At 39.0% G+C, this 17,948-nt stretch overlaps 1 protein-coding gene across 8 annotated transcripts in view; it reads left to right on the top strand.

The window, feature by feature from the left end:
* Nucleotides 1-17,948, top strand: part of ARID1B (AT-rich interaction domain 1B) — a 334,357-nt gene that overhangs the window by 147,403 nt on the left and 169,006 nt on the right. The window contains exon 5 of one of the 8 annotated variants that reach the window (XM_074862779.1): nucleotides 583-621. The exons of the other annotated variants lie outside the window; for them this stretch is intronic. Within the exon in view, the coding sequence (XP_074718880.1) occupies nucleotides 583-615 (33 nt within the window). The 3' untranslated portion in view covers nucleotides 616-621. Of the gene's footprint in view, nucleotides 1-582; nucleotides 622-17,948 lie in introns of those variants that run through there. 8 annotated transcript variants of the gene reach the window in all.

Below are 17,948 nucleotides of genomic sequence, written 5' to 3'. Positions count from 1 at the left end.
AGGTAGCATTTGTCACATATTTTATAGTGGTATTTTGATGCTCCCATGTTTGTATAGGTCATTTTTACAGTTAAACTCTGGGACGTGCTACAGATGAGCATTCGTGTTTAGTGCACTTCTGTGCCACTGCGGCACGCTTTTTCTGGCCTTACAGTCATTCCTTCCTCAGCAGTATATGAAAAAAAGTCTTTATCATCAGCTTTTCTTTTGCAATGAAGAGGTAGGTGCAGGGAAATAAAACATAATTGCATAATTTGATGGGCAGGCTTTGACCTGAGCTTAGAGGCTTAAATGACTAGAAAAACCTACCTATTGCTGTTGTTTGTTTGTTTTTTAATTAAAAGCATGTGAATGGAAAACGTATCCTGTCCTGCTGCATAATTAACAAAATGTGTTTAACCTGAAATATAATAGACAACATAAATGGATGAACAGAAGCAGAAACAGTAAGTCTTGCAAGGAAGTCACCCAGGACTTGTGTTGTTTGTTGGTATTTGAAAGGAAACTGATACAGTAGAAATAGATTCAGTTTTTAGCCTGAGGCTGAAACACAGATCTTTTTCACCATTCACAACTTTTTAGGAGGATCCATTTGTGTCTGCAGCATGCCTTTGAGGAAGGACAGACAGACAAAAGTTGTATGTATCATTTTTATATTACCTAAAAAATATTGTCTGTAGAAGTATAGACAGCCATCTTCTGTTCTACAAATAATATTTGGAATTCAGGTTTTATGTTTCTAGGTTTGCTTAAAATATCTCCTTAGGTTGTCTTTCCCCATGCCTTTTTCTCTGCCGCCTTCTCACCCTTTCACCTCCCCTTCCACCCCTAATGAAAAGGGAAAAAGAAGAGAGGAAAGGAAAAAGAAACCAAGGAAACGCAGTTAATTTGCTAATGCTTGTACATTCACTCTGAAATAAACATTACAACAAGGTCAGCAACACACACAGGCACACTCCTTGATGATGAAATAGCTCTGCACGTGGGACAGATGAGGAACCTTTAAGCTATAATCACAGAAGATCGTATAAGATCTGTTACTTGGTTCTGTGCATAGCTCATTGCGTTATCTCGCTCCTAACAGAGACCTCCTTGCATTCAGTTCCCTGACGGGAAGGTCACGCCATTACTTAGGAACTTTTTCTCACTTTCTGTTTAAGCACAGCTATTATGGGGAGTTTTTACCCACTTCTGCTTATGCCAGATTGCCCTTTCTCTTATTTAGCTGTCTTTCCTGTCATGTTTATCTTCTGATCGTTTTAATTTAGGTAGTTTATTTTACTGTAACTCTCTTTTTTTCATAGGTATGCTTCATCTGTAACTAATGATGTACCTAAAATATAGTGGTATAATTTTTCTGCAGATTAGGAGTAGCTCTCTGTACAGTAATAGTTTTGGAAACCATTTGTAACACAACACCCAGTAATTTCAGAACTGGTCAACTTCAGACATCCTTTTTGCTGTCCTTGATTATTATGTTGTTATCTATAACATCTGATTTCCAAACTGTTAAAATTTATTATACCTTGGGAAGTGATGTGGATTAAATGTGAATAAATACATTTTTATATGTAATTTTCTCTCTTACCCTGCAGTGATACTGTGTACTAAGTGCACACTGATTTTATCACTGGAGACGGAGTTTTTCGAGGAGCACATGCAATGTCAGTCTCATGGGTCCAGCACACCATTATCCGAAGTTACTCTGTACATGTTGTCTCTCCAAAACTTTTTTTTCACTCCTATTTGATTTCATTAGAGTTACTTCTCATAAATAGTAAATACCTTACTGATGCAAGGTTGCCCTACAGATAATTTTCATACATTACGAAGGGTATGAGATACCTAAACCAGGTATTTCATGGAACTGAAGAGAAGTAGCAGCTTTAAATTTGTTCCATATTTAGAAAAACTAAGCACCATAATTTGCAAGTTCGAGTTCATTATAGTGACCCTGGGTGCTCCGATTCTGGGCTTTTGAGGTAAAAGACTGGTTCGTGTCTTTTGATCTCGAGGTTTTTGGTTTCATACAGCTATAAGAACATCCCACAGGTGCTTTCTTTGTCTTAGGGTGGGCAAGACCATTTCTAATTTCAAATTGTCTCCTTGTCTACTACAGTGAGCACCTTAACAAGGCTGTTCCTACCTCAGGGGAATTCACTATCTTCTTCACTTTGTCTGAACAACTGCTCGATCAAAGAATCTTACAGCCTTTCTGTAGCAGTATTTTATGCCTTAAGAGCTGGAGATATAAAGATGAATGCCAAAAAGCAACAGGTTAGCTCCATCCAAGCTTTTAGATCATTGGAGAGAATCTGGATTCAGTGGCTCAAATGTCTTTGTGCAGCAGCATGGGTTTTAGACCATGTGTTGTTTGTCTTGGCGTCCTGACTTTTTTTGTTCAATCAATATGGTTCTGTGCAGCCCCTTCTAAACCATGCAGTTTCATAAATGGATGCGAAACCTAAAATCCTGAGTTCAGACGGTTTTCTGATTTGTGAGGAATGGTTGGTACCCTTAGTGTGCAGAGAAATCTCAGTTTATGGACAACTGGTTCACATCCCAGCAAGGCAGTCTGTTCTTCAGGGTTGAACAGTCCTAACACTGGAAACCCTTCCTCTCTGTCTGGCTGAGATCTGTTGTGACAGATACTTAATTTTTAACGAGGGAACACATTTTGGCTGTGAGCACACAGGGCTGAGGGAGCAGAATTTTCTTATTTCTGCCTCTGATAACAGGATCACGTGAAAGGGATGGGCATTTCTAGCTTATTTTAAAAATTATCATCTTTGTGTGGTGATGGATAAACCCACCTCCAGATACTCTTTCAGTTCTCTTTGGCCTGACCTTCAATCCACAAGAATCTGTTTCTTTTTTGTGAAGGTGATGTTCCTGTTGCAATTGCCTTTCCTGGCAAGGAGGAAGAAATCCAGGCCCTTATTGCTGATTCTTCCCAGACAGTGCTCTGGCTGGACAGGGTCCTCCTGTACCCCATTTGGAGTTTCTCTGCAAGATGGTTTTTAAATTCCTCTTAAACCTAGCTGTCAACTTGCATGATTTTAGCCAAACCACTTGCTTCCAGTGCCAAGGCCCCTCTTCACATCCTCAATGTCAAAAGGTTCGTTCTTCCTGCAGTGATGAAGCAGATCAGTCCCTAAGGATATTTGTAGCAAATAATGAAAGGACAAAGAGCATCACCATATCTGTGCAGAGACTGTTCAACTGGATAATTAGATGCATTAAAGTCTCTTATAAGACTGTCGGGGTGGAGTTCCCTTCTGTCATCAGAGTGTGCTCAAGCTACTGCTCTGGCCTCGCTGAGGAATACCACCATTCCTGATGTCCTCGAAGTACCCACCTGGAACTCCGTCCAAAACCTCAGGGAGCTCAGGTGCCACCCCAGGTGCACAGGGCACTCTGGGAAGAAGGTCCTGCAGCAGTTCCTTACCTAAAAGATTCTGGGACCACTACCAGGTGTGTGAGTGTGAATGGGGCTTATGCCCGGACTCCTCTGCATTTGCCATTCATGAATGCAAACAAGGGTTTGAAAACATACTGCTTATTGGTAACTGATGCTCCTTACAACATGCAGCCCACATGAACAGTCACGGTTTGCATTCTTCTTCCCCTTCCTTCCCTCTCCCACCTGAAAGTCCTTTTGAAACTCCTGTCCTTGGGATAGTGCAGTCAGATTAAAAACTGGTGTGGAGCATGCTCCGGGTTACACATGCAGGAGAATAAGTGTGTGGGAGGACCACACTGGTACACCAGACAAGTACTGGTGCAGGGCATCCGTTCCTGAGTGACAGGGTATATCTATACCTGCTGTGAGAGTGCACCTATGAGCTGTGGCTATCAAAGAACTGGACTGGTAACATAGAACCTTTCTTTTCCTCTTAAAATCTCTTCTTTGTCCCCCATTATCTTCAGTGAAGACTTTATGCATTCAGATTTTAAGTTCAGGCAAATCTGTCATCAGTTGTTAAAACGTTCAGTTGATTTTAAAACAAGGTTCTCTCTTGTTCAGAAACACACCGTCCCATTTACTCCAACATGCCTAGCCATGTTTTTAAGCTTCGCTCGTGTTCTTCTAAATGAAAATGTCACACTTCCTTTTCTAGCAAACTTGTGAAACTGGTCAAACTAGACTGACACAGCAGCATAATACTACACTCGCTACTTCTTTAGCTTTGTAGACAAAATGCAACCCTAACAATGCCTGTGTCTGGCTCGGGGTAGATTAAAGCATGTGCTTTCTTGTAGAATAAATGATGTGGAAATCTAACTCACCTTGATGTGTCCTCTCTCTTTCTTTCTCTCTTTTCTTCCCTCCCTCTCCTCTTTTTTTCCACTGGCCCCATCTCTTTTGAAATTAGTGGAGATAAGTTCAAAGAGATGAGACACTCTTCCACCATGTGGAGTGAATAAGGACTGATAGCTGGGGTGATGAAGAGAGAAAAACATAGCTCAAGTATAGATGTTGAGATGGCAGCTTTCTCTTCTCTGGGTTTTTGAGCCTGCAAAAGATGGGAGGAGATAGTCCATTTCAGGAAGAAGAATCCTAGTATGGGTCACTGGAGACCCAGTGTACTCTGGAGTAGTTTGGGATCTTCAGATTTGTTGCATTCTTCGTAATGGTATTTACATAATTTTCCTTTCTGACTGCTTAACCCAGGAAGGTGAAGGTCAGAGGAGTGATTATCATCTGCAGCCCCCTCATTTCCCATTTACATGATAGAGCAGACCAATTCCTGGATTTCGAAGACTGATACTAACCAATTCTCAACAATATATATTCAATTTCTTGGTAATCTATTGTCTTCCACTCCCTCCAGGATGCTTATTTAATGTACCCTCATGTCCCCCTTTATCCTCTCCCACCCAGCAATACATACCTTACATGCATATTTGTGTAACACAGCAGTACATTAGAAATAAGTATTAATGATGCAATGCTAAAATAAGCTAAGATGGCTCTTCTAATTACAAATATCCTTTTTAAACTTAAGTATTTAGGAATGTCAAAAATTACTTACTTAGCTGAAGTATGTATAAGTATAGAGATTAGTGTTTATAATAATATAAGAATGGGGGAAGGGAAAGAGTAAAAAGCAACATGCTGTTCTGAGGACAGACTCCAGAACAAGTTTCCGAGTAGAACAGTAACTTCTCACATGTGGTGATCAAAATGGTGATGTCAGTGACACAACTTACTTCTAAGTATCCGATTCACAAAGTGAAGAATGAACATGAAAAATAGCTGCTAGGATTATGAAGCCTACTGTAGATATATTCCTCTTGTAGATAAAAAAGAAAAAAGGTGGATTTTTGCCTAATGCCAGACTGCTTAAAAATCTAAGCAAACCAAAAAGGATGGGTAGATAGGAAGTGTATTGAGTGGTATATGGTATATTTAATGGTATATTTATATATTTAATGTATATGCAAAAAATACTCTGCCCTACTTTCACTTCAGGGTAATAGTAAATAAAAAAAATGTCAAGCTTTCAATCCTGTGTTTTAGTTTATTAAAATTTATAAAAGCTAAATAGTGTTTCTTGCTGTTTGTTTCATGTTCCCAGGGCTGGCTTGTTTATCCCCAGGAAGAGGTGGGAGTGTCTCTTGGGATGCTAGCCTCACAGTCTGAGTCTGGGAACAAATTCATCTAACACAGCACTCCTAAATTAAAAGAGGAGTTACTAGTTGGTGGTTATGGAAATCTGTTTAGGTGAAGATATACCACAGAATCTAAATTTAATTTGGAAATTATTATGGGCAGGCGCAATAGCACTAATTAATATTCAGGGTGTCTGACATTTCCTACTGTAAGATCCTGCTTTGAGTTGCTTACGGATAGTTTTTAAAAATGTTGAAGATTTCACAAAAACAGCTCAGTTTTTTAAAAAAATGGGTTTAAAGAAAAATGGTTTTAGACGTATTAAAAAACCCACACCATAACCTCTTCTTTATAAACAGACCTTGCAGTCACATCGTTTTTAGCAGAAACTTAAAAATGAACTGCTGCTGCGCTTGGTGTGCAGGGTAGGTCACTTACCATTGCCCATGTTACCCACACCTGGCAGATCGGAGTTCGTAACGCCGCCTGCTTGGTCCAGGAACGTAGCTAAATTCCTCAGAGAGCCTTTCAGCATCGTGCTCTTGCCTGTGCTAGCAGCAAAGGGCTGTGCCTGGCAACGAAGAAATCAGGCTGCTCTGAAAGCAGAGGTGAGGCGTAAGACCTGGGCGAAACCCGTTGTGGGGGGCGAGAAGAGAGGATGACTGGCTGGAGGAAGGGGCAGAAGTAGGAGGAAGAAACCAAGACCTTGATGAGGAGCCATGGGGAGGCTGTAGCTGTGCCGTGGTAGGGCAGGAGTGAGCAGGAGATAAGTGCTGGAGGTGATGCTGGTGCTAGGGTAAGGCAGTGAAGGCTGGACACAGAGAAGGAGGGGTGGCACTGTGTGAGGGCAGGAGGAGCACAGGGCCAACGTCCCCGGGAATGGGGACCGCAGAGAGAGCAGAGACTGGGAGCTGTAGAGATGGAAATTCAGAGGAGAGGAGAGTGAAGCCTCTAGGTCTGCTGTGGGAGTAAGTCCAAGAGCCTCACACGGGAAAGATAGCATGACTAGGACATGAGAACATGGGAGGTGGCAGGGAAAGACGACCACATCTGAGTTAACATCGGCAGCCTCAATTTTCACATCTTAACTTTTGATCCTATTTTTGTGACCTAATATAATGTTGTAACACACAGGGCTCTATACATAGGGGTGTTAAAAATATCTGACCTTGGAAGAACATAGAATATCCTTACTGGATGAGCAATTGTAAAAACACAGCCTGTATTTCATGAAGTACATACTTCAACATGCATGACCTCCAGTGCTCATATTCTAAACAATCATGACACATCTTGAGATTTGTGTATTTTTTTTAGAGGGAAAGGATCATTGAAATAAGCTGACTGCAATCTGAAGTAAATCTATATGAAACTTTCCCTCATGAGAACTACACATCATTTTTATATTGCAAAACTTCAGGTTTGGTTGGCTGTTTCTATGAAGGTGCTTGTCAACTGACATAGAGGCTTAAGTTACAATGAACGAGGTTACCAGAAGACTTTTTGAAGGTGGGAAAGCTTGGGTGTTCAACATAATTAGACTTACTGGTACTGTTTTCAAAGCTAGCTATGAATCTTACTTGATACCATGCTTCTTCAGCTTTCAGTATGACTTTGGCACATAAAGAAATATTTTGTAAAAGAGGTAGGATTTCATGCAAGCCTTTTCCCCTTCCGTCCAAATGTTAATATAGCTCCTTTTGCTTCTTAATAAAAATATTAAATATCTTAAATATTCCACTGATAGGCTGTTATTCACAGTGGGAGCCAAATTAATGTTATGCTCCTGAAAGCTCACTGAAGCAAATACTTCTATCAGGAATGAATTTGGGCTCAAGGGTTAACTGCTGTCTCTGTTAACACCTGTTACATAGAGCAAAGGGAGAAAAAGTGATCAGTTCAGACTACAGCCTTTTATATAGCAAGAAACTCTGCCTTTTTACAGATTTTTTTTTTTTTAACCTTTAAAGTATCTGACTTTAAAGGGGATATCCAAATGTCTCTCTGTGGAGACTTAAAACAGCTTTTGTGGAAGTATTTTGAGTGGTGCTAATAACAGTGGTTTCTGGCAATTGCAAAATGGGATCTGACCAATTTTAGTAAAATAGTGGCACTAAACTCACTGAGCTTGCTTTTGAAATGGTGTTTCAGTTTGAACTGAGTTAAAGTAATGTTTTAAGAAACAGTTTTGCACCTCACTGGAAATGATAGACAGCTGCTAGACGAGTTAATGATCTGTCTTCATGTTTGATGCCTTCTTTTATCAGTCTAAGGCTTTTCACTGAGTCAGATCTATTGATTAGCATTAGTTTACTTCTCAGGAAGCCTGCTTTGCATTGAAATGTCATGGGCTTGGGATACTAAATGCATGCCAAGCAAGAGCTTGAACTCTGTCTAATGCTGCTGGGTAAATTACATGTTTGCTGAGTGTTTAGCAAGGGTAATAGCTTTGCAGCCCCCAAAAATGTTAAATGGGGTCATTTTTGTCTCCCGTGAACAAATATTGGGGGAGAAAATAATGGGGTCATATGGAAGATACCCTGCGCTTTGCTTTGCTTTATGGAGTATAAGTTTGTGGAGTTACAATGTGAGTGGAACTCCAGAAAGTTTGGGGTAAAATCTGTGCTTCACAGTAACTGGTGTGTCTGTATTCAAAAGAATGATAATGGAAGAGTGGGAGGAGAAAGAAGATCCACATCATTACTATTCATGAAATTAACTTACCTCTTCAAAAAAAATTTTTGTTAATAAAAATAAACACACAGAAGCAACTTGGGGAGACAGGAATTTGATTGAATGCAGTGTTTTAATCTAAAATACTTGTTTTGTTTTTCCTATTTTGCTTTCAGGGTTCCAGGTGCAACACTCTAAATATATATGGTCACTTTGAAAGCAGAAGCTTAAATATAATGCTGCTCAATAATTATCCTAACTGCATTGATGGAGGTTAGCAGAAAGCTAATTGTAACCTTGGGGAGGAGGAAAATAGTCTAGATATATTGAACAGGATTTTTTAACAACCCTTTATTTTATATTCATTTTAACTTTTTCAGTATGTGTTGAAAACTAGAATTTTAGTTTCTGGAAATTTTACTGTTGTAAGAAAGACTGGAATGTAAACATTGATAATCAGTGATTTAATCTGATGCTTCATCTTTTACTTTCTCGTGTATTTTCCAGACAGTTCTCCCTCTTTCCTCCCTTTCTATGTGTTCTCTAGCTGCTTTTTCCAGACAAGTTTTTATACTTTACCATGCTGTGATAAACATTAATAGATTGGGTCAGTGCCTAATATCTACTTTCTGCACTACTTGTAAATAAGAAACTAATGTTTTTCTAACATCTTAGTTTCTTTCGTGTTATAAACACAGAACATATTTTGTTTAGTTGGTCATTGTAAGAGATTTACTGAAGATACACTGTAGGTGATATTGATTTCTTAAGAGTTCTGGTACTGTCTGATTCCACACACCCCCACCCCCACCCCCCCAATCCCCAGGATTACAATTAGAAACAATTCAGAACACAGGTTCAAAAAAAACCCAAAAAAGGCAATTTATGGTAAAACGATTTTTTAAAATAACATGGCAGTATCCTGTGTGCACAGTCTTTCTTTTATATGTTTATAGAATGTTTTAAGCCATTTTCTAAGAACAATGCTGCACAAATGTGCAGTAATTGTTTTATAGAAAGTTTGCTTCTGCTTAATACCTAATTTTAAATAATACATAGTGTTAATTAGCTCAGAGATAACATCATCTAAGAAAGGTGTCCATTAATTTCAAAGAGAAGATGTGATCAAAATAGAGGGGTGAAAATGGGGGGGGGGGGGGGAGCATCTCATGATGATTCTTGAAAGAAGATGCGTCCTGTTCTGTGTATCTGTAGAGAAAAATGAACTGCAAATGCTGAATTTCCTAACAGTTTTAAAGTAGAGCTAATGTGTGGCATGCCTTGGCAAGCTGTATCTTGCCAATTTTTCTTCATCCCCTCAAGCATATGCCTTGCTTGCATAACCAGTTTTTTAGCCACATGGATTCAGTGTTCCACACTGCACGGAGGCTGTGCAAATTTATCGCTAATACTAAAAGAACATTCATGTTAAGTTGTTTTGAATAGCAAATTCAATCTTTAAAAAAAAAAAATAATCCTGGATATTACTTTAAAAAATAAAGAAGTGATCTGGTGAGCAGTGTGGATATGCCACTGCATGTGTCACCCATGTCTGCCTTCATCAGCAGTCTCAGAAAGAGAGATTTTTCCATTGTGATGAAGCGCTCTACACATCTCAAACTACCCCTAAATGGTCTTTAGCTTGGCCAGAATACTGAAGGCCATATGGCCCTATAACATTTTGTTAATGCTCTTCCAAATCTCAGTAAAAGCCTTTCTTTCCAGCAATGCTAGTATCTTGCCTGAATAAAATTAAATTTTAGTTCCTTGAAAGAAAATGTTATCAGCCTTCCTAGCAGCTGTGAGAATTGTGCTATGCTGATTAGATGTGACACATAGAAGAAAAACTGCTTTAGCAAGTGGTATTTGTGATTCAGTAGGTGACACTCTTCTCTCTAAACCCATGCTGAATCAATGCCCTAGCAGTGTATCAGGGGACAGTATACCTTTTGCTGGCCCTGTTGTTTACATGAGATGTAAAACCAAAGTCTGGACCACTTGCAGTCATGACAGGTTCCATAGTAAACTAAAACAGAAGATAGGAGGTTGTCCCAGCATCCGAGTTTGATTTATTGATGAATAAATGTAATGGAAAATGCATCGTGACAGGTAGATATGGTTCTCTTTCTTCCTTCTGCATGTTGTACACAGTTCCTCTGTGCTGCTAGACTCCAGGAGAGGAGTTCCCACAGTAGTACACCTGGCAGTAGTGATGCATCGTACTGCTTCCGAGAGCGTGGTGATAGATAGGGTATCCAATGCATCCAGGAAGGGAACTGGGATTTCTGTGTCAACGGAAGAGGCTGAACAGTTTATTTTGGGGTTGGACAGCGGTTGCCATTTTTAGGGAGTCGAGGATGAAGGTTTTCTGCTCTTAAGCATCAAGAGTTCTAGGTGCAGCAACTAATTTTTCCTATAACACTACCTTTCACTTAAGTTCTTGGTATCTTCATTTCTTGGCTGGTAGAAAACTTGTGTAAGAATTGAATGTGAGCCTAGGTTTTTAGCGTTTATATAATTGTGAAGTATTAATTAATAAAATGGTATTTACAGAAACAGGAACTATTCTGAAAATCCTTTCTCATGTACTTACTTTAAAATTGATAAAACACTTTGTGTGAACTTAAACATTTTCAGACCATTATATGGAGTGCCCCAACGCTATGGCTTGGGTTTGGGGTTTTTTGACTAGAAAATGTTAATTGTGAGAATGCTACTAGTTTTAAGATATTTAGAAATTGTGTACTGAAGTACAGTTGGTAGTATTTGTAGAATGGCAAAAGAGAGCTGAATTATGTATTTTGTAGGAAGCGATTAATCTTCCTTGGGAATACCACGTGCAAACAGGAATACTTCTAAAAATTAAGAAAGTGTACATACCATATAGTCAAGAGGGGAAGGCTTGCATGAGTTCAAAACGTGTATGATAGCAAAAAGATTCTGCCAGGAGATTACATTCTCACATATTACAACATTTGACTATCTCAGAGATTAAAGCTTATCTCGTTACATTTAATACAGTGCATATGTGACTTACAGTAAGTATAAGTCTGTAAAAGTCTCTTTAGAAATGTAGTTTGCTAGTGTCTCAAAGAATTCATCAGACTTGTACTTGAATTTCCAAGGATATCGCTCCTTTCTCTCCCACAATTTGATCCCACTGAACTTTTCCTACCAGTGGAGGATGTGTGGATTCTTTATCCTGAACCCATCATTGGGGTTTTTTGAGATAGGCTTAAATCTGGCAAACAATACAAAAGACACTTGCTGAGCTGGAAATTATTTTTTTTCCTTTTTTTTTTTTTTTTTTTTTCTTTTAAATGTGTTATTTCAGAGACGTAACTGTAGTTAGTAATGAAAAATTGAACATTAAAACAGAGTGAGCCATGGTGAGTGATCTCCCGCTGAGCTCCGGTTCCATAGTCATGGAGGTTTTTCAGACTTATTTCTTACATAACTTCTGAAAGATGTTATAATAAAATTTTCAGATTTTGTCAAACCTGACTATAAGGGAGGCATGGGAAGAAGGAACAAATGAAGGGGGAGAGGGAGGAGGCGGGAAAATAGAGAAGGTGAATTATGCTTTCATGTGACCCAGAGCAGTTAAATGGCTCTACCCATGCCCAAATTAAAATTGCTTGTGTTTATTAAAATCTAAAAAGAGAAAATAATCGAAGTATGTCCTCTTTCTTCTTCCACCTGCACACACACTTGCATCCGAGTTTATCACCATGGTCACAGTATTGGTTGCTTCATAACAAGTGACTGAATAAAAGCATGGTTGCTCTTCCTGGATCAATTTGAAGTCCTAAATTGCTGTCTAATTCTGAACAACATGCATGCAGTACCCACCCTCTCGTCCATGAGAATTACCATGTATTTCAGATGCAGCCAAGCTTCCCATCAGTTTAGTTAAAGCAGCTTGTGCAAATTTATCTAAACCAAGTGTGTGTATAAGCGTGTGCATGTGTGAAAATGAAAAATCTTTTCTCTGAGCAGCTAATCCTCAGTGGTGGGGGACTAAGCACGGTTTCTGTTGTTTTTTCTATGAAAAATAATCAGTGGTGTTTCCCTATAGGCCATTTTCCAAATGCTGGGGAAGAAAGGAAACATCATATTCCTTTCCCTACTGTCTCTTCTCTTTCAGCATTTTGTTATTGCTGCTGCTGTTGTTAACAAATACAAATAACAATGTTATATTATTTGGCTGCCTTAGCTTTTTAGGAAATCTGCAAATTTATGAATTATCTCTGCTCTTGAGCATTAAAAAATAAACAACAACAAGGAAAACCCCAACCCAACAAAAAATCCAAACCCCAAACAAGCAAACAAAACATTCAGCTTGGTTATCTGTTAATTGCTCTGGTTTTTTTTCGGCCTGAAGAAGGCCCCAAGGCTAACATGCCACTTATGAGCTAACTTTCTACTTGCAATATGTGTCTTACAAGCCTGTCTCCCTATTCTCTTGTAATTTTCTTGCCTATTTGTTGATGCAACACAACTGTAGAGTTGACTTCTTTGGGGGCTGTTTTGTGGGAGATAGCAAGGTGAAAATTTATTTGTTTGATTTTTTTTTTTTTTTAAAAAAGGAGTTAAGCCTTCCAAAAAACAGTCTGATAAAGGACAAATAGGTTTGGGGTTTTTTCTGTGATTTGTGGAACATAGAGGCTCCAGAAGGCAAGGCATATAGCAAGACATTGATTTAAATTGGCTCCTTCATGTACAAGAGACAGAACTGAACCTTAGAACGGAGCACTCTCCTGAGCCTGCAGCCCAGCATACAACATGCATTACCATTTATTAATTGTGTATATTTACAGCTCAGATACTGTGGTTATACTATTAATTCCAAAGACAGAGCCATCCAATAGCCTGTCATTTTACACCTAAAATAAATATTTTTGTCCTCTTCTGTTTATGATTAAGCATATAACTTTTAATATATCCCTGTTTATGGGAATATATTTTCTAACAAATGATGCTGCGAAGTGAGTATGAATGAATTGCAGTCTTTCCTTAACCTTTTCTCTGTTTTCTTCATTCCATTAATGGACTGTCTTACTAGGTGCTGTGTACTGGTCACTTACGTGCACCAGCTGGGGAGCGTATGTGAAAGGAAAATTGAGATGCTGATGACTTGAAGCAAACTGGATCATTAGCAGAATCTTCCCTCCTCGTTTTACTCTTTTTCTAGATGCTTATGTGAAAGCAGAGGAGGAAAAAATGAAATTTTCTTCAGACTGTATTCAGTGAAACACTGTAACTGTGCAAGTACCATTGGGGGGAGGGGGGAAGAGCGAGAGCGTGTGTGTGTGTGTGTCTATACACACACAGAACTGGAGAAGAAAAATGGAAAATTCAGTATTGTCACATCTTGTGAAGCTGTATTCCATTGCTTTAATACATACCAAAGCATAAAAGCAATGTCAGGTATTAAGAGATTTAATAACATTAATGCGTTGCATCTCACTTTGAAAATACCACTTATTTTAAACATAACAGCTTTTGTGAATAATTGTGAAAATTAGTTTTCCTGTCTTTATGACTGAATGCTGACTGGATTATATGATTTGGGGTCTTTTTGATTAGTTGGAAATACGCTTTTTCCTGTATTATGCAAACAAAATCTGTTTTTACACAGATTTACATTAAGGGCATAACATACAAACTTTATAGAAAGCACAGTGTTTATTCTGCTTTTTGTAAAATGCAGCAGATCTAGTGCAGCTGTCCTAATTTTTCATGCTGCGGAGGTGCAGTGTGGAGGTGCATTGTGTGCTGGGACATGCACACTTTGCAGGCTACAGCTCGTTACTAATGACGATGCTATCTCCATTGTAGAACTCTTCGGATCTCATTTTGCTCGCTTGTGGTTTTGAGATTCTGTCTTTGTGACATGGAGGTCTAGATGGTTTTTCAGTGAGGTAATGAGGACTTTATACGGTTGGTACTGAGAGACACAACACAAGTTTTAGCCCTTGAAAAGTTAACTGAGGTCCACTGAGGAGAACTACATATATATATGTGTGTGTGTGTATACATAAAGAAAGCTATTTTACCAATAACCTAACATTTATTACTGTTTGTGTGCTGACCAAGCTCAGAATTTGCATTGAAACAAGGGTGCAGCAAGGCTAGGGAACAAAATCCAGCCAGGCCAAATGGAGTTAATTCCTGTAATTGAGACTCAGAGCCTTGTATTTGTAATGTTAGTGTCAGCTGCCTTTTGTGAAAACAAGTAAATTATGTGCCCTGTAGAACAGAGATGATTTTCCACAGAAAAGTAGTTTGTGAGATCTGAAGCCAAATTTAATGTAACTCTCCCTCACCTTTGTAGTCATCATCCTTCCCTGCCTAAAATACCCTCCGACTCGTGAAGTGCTTTGAACGGTAGTTTCTGTTAAAGAAATGCATTAAGAAATTATTTTTATATGCATATATATAGACACACGCACAGATGCTAATGCTGTGGAGGTGAGAAGACATCTGCCTGATAGCTCTGAGCTGTCATAGTTGGATTTGAATTAACACCGTTTCTGTAGTAAGTTGTCTTGTATTTTACTCCTTTTTTTGAAGAGCTTGTCTTCATTATTAGCCCAAGGAGTCTGGCCATATAGTCCAGTTTTACCCCTTTAAAATAGGATTAGGTTAAAGTTATTGTCTTCATATTCAGCAAGCTTCCTTAAAGACAAGCAACACAAGAAAGAACCAGAGAGAGTTTTCTTTTCTTCCTATTTAATTTGACCCATCAAATTAAAAAGTTACCGCAGTTACTCTTGATAAAAGTATGAGTGGGATGGGGGGAGTGAAGTTAAAATAAAGATGATCTTTGTTAACTGTGTATAAAAACTTCTCCTATACAACGTCTCTCAATGGATAGGACTGATAAACCTGTGCACTTCTTTACTTTTAAGGTGATGTTAATGCCTTCATTTTGTCTGAGGGTTTTTTTTTTTTCCCTGAAAAATGTATTTTGTGAAAGAATGAAATAATGGCAGCAATTCCAGAATTTGGTGATACTTTAAGAGGTATTTACCTTACCTTAGAAATAATGCTGAATTCAAATTTTGGGAAATACAATGATTTAAACAGTCCAAGTACATTGTATTTTGCACTTAGTCAATTAGTACATGTTTAACCAAGGTATTCCCTCTGGTAAGGCAAGTGTGAATTAGTCAATGTAACCAGTTCTAGTAGTCAGCTCATTCCTTCTCCTAAGGCAAAAGTTAAGATAGTTGTTTTATCTCAGATGCTAAAGTGACTTAACCTTTCAAACTGTGCTTTCCAAGACTGGAAGGCTGGCTTTTCAGTAAGAGGCTTCCTGGACATAGACTCTGTCTAACAAAGAGTGTAGTCTTCACACCCCTCCCCCAACTTCTTGGTGTGTGTTTTGGGCTCTGTTAGCTTGTAATAGCAGCACCAAAGTGTTGGGGTGCCAGTTTCGGTGTTTGCAATTGGTGCTCTGGCCCAGCTCAGTAACGGAAACAAGTGACAGGCGTAGGAACTGTGCTGCACCTGGAATCCTCTGATTCCCAGCTAACGTCTGCACAGAAGTAGGTCCGCTGCTCATAAAAAATGTAATTATATTATTTATTTATATATATTAAAAATATATATATAGTATGTGTGTGTGCATGTATGTTTGTGTATATATATCTCTCTATCAGCATTTGGGTGGTTGTCTTATAAGGGACATTTCTGAGGGAAGAATAATGAGTGCTTTAGGACTCATGTTCTTGCATTCTGGGACCAAATGTTCATGTGCAGAAGTCGCACCTTGAAGCACCATTTCAGAAACGCCTGTGAAATCCAGTCCCACTTCTGTCTCTTCTAAAGCAAGGTAGCATGCTGAAAGTAAACAAAAAGAGAAAAGTTAAGCTGTAGGTACCTTTGCTGCAGGATGTTGCAGATGCCAAAAAAGTATGTGGGTTCAAAATAAAGATTGGACAAATTAGTGAAAGAAAACTCCATCAAATGCTATTTAGTACAAAGATGTGTGACCTCCGGTTCAGCAAATCTTGAATTGCAAATCACTGAAGATTGGGAATATATCTTAAATGGATGTATATAGCCAAATAAACCACATTTTTCAGCTTGGTGGGTGGCTGAAATTCTGAGTGAACCCATATGCAAGCACAGAAAGCCAGAAAATTTTATTTCCTCAGCAGTATCTGCAGAGGAACAAAACAAACATGACCCTGTTTCGGGTTGCTCTGCCCAGTATTCTGGATTACTTGCTTGAGCTGAAAAGAAGTGGGCCTCTGTTAAGTTTGCTCAGGTTGCACTTGCTCTCTCCCTCTCTGCCCGGAACTCACAAGTAGAGATTTTCTCGGTGTTAATTCACCCCATGGCCCAGAGATCACTGAAGGATCTGTGCAGTCTCTTCTCTGGCTGAGGAGTAGGTCCTTCAGTGAAAGTCAGTATCAGCCTTACCTTCCAGATTACTCCTCTGTTACAGCCAGTGTCCACCTACCCTGCAGAGAAGCCGATAGTTGTCTTTATGTCTATATAATCTTGGGCAAAAGGAAAGAAGAGATCCAGGGCCTTGTGGCGGATTGTTAATTAAGTACTTTTCAGGACAAGGTAACTCCTAGGACACAAGCTAAGTTTTCCCCTGAGGCCATGTCAAAACTCCATTTGAGTCTCCACATCTTATCATCTTATGTTCTCCTCTAAGGGTTTGAGGCTTTCTTTTGTGTGTCACATATTTTGTGATCAAGACCAAAAAAAAGAAAAATCTATCAGGAGGACTCCCTCAGCTTTCTGGATCTGTGACTAGAAACTCTTAGGTCCTGGTGCTCTCAACACAGAACTGTCACTAGATGCTGTGAGGGTCAGTTAGGAAAGTGGAAGGCATATGATGATGTAGGCACACTCCACCATAGCTCAGGCAATGCCTGCACATTTTCTCTCACAAGTCTTTCTCAACATATTATCTAGAGGGGTTTTTTTCGTATGTTTACCAAGCTTTGCACCCTGTTGGAGCCTGGCTAATTGATGCTGGTTTTGGGAGAGCAGAGCATCGATCTCCCATGGACTCTGGAATCCTCCTTTAAGTAAATGGTATTTAGTGGGAAATACAATTCAGAGCTCACATGCAGAGGCATTTAAAGGAGATGGAAAGGTTATTTACTTGCAGCCATTCTGCCTCTTAGGTGTGTTATTCTCCTATATTTTCACAAACCATCTTGTTATCCCTCTCTTCGGAGTCCCTTGGAAAAAAATTTTCTCATATTAGGAACTGAAGGGGAGGAGCACACACCATTATTTCATAGCCATATGCAGGGCACGTGGAGGGGGTCATGTTTGTCTCCCTCCTCTGCAGATACTGCTGAGAAAATAAAATTCTTAGGCTTTCTGTGCTTGCATATGGTTTCACTCACAATGAGAATGTACACACAGACAATATTTATACAAGAACAGTTACCTATAACTGTAAAATACAGTTAAAAACAATTATTGAAGAATTTTATGCTTGAACATTTTCAAATAAAAGCCATGTTTATGAAAGGTTGTGGGGAACCTAATGAAGAATATTTCATTCTGATGGAATAAATTAGCTTTGTTACAGGTTTCTTGTTTCAGAAATTGGTCCCATTGTGCTATGGAGCATGTAGCGCTCTGTTTATAAATCTCTTGATGCATGGTAGAAGATGAG

This window comes from Strix uralensis, chromosome 3 (assembly GCF_047716275.1).
Source record: "Strix uralensis isolate ZFMK-TIS-50842 chromosome 3, bStrUra1, whole genome shotgun sequence".
Taxonomy (NCBI): Eukaryota; Metazoa; Chordata; class Aves; order Strigiformes; family Strigidae; genus Strix; species Strix uralensis.
Note: the sequence above shows the minus strand (reverse complement) of the source record. Positions and strands in the feature narration are given on the sequence as shown.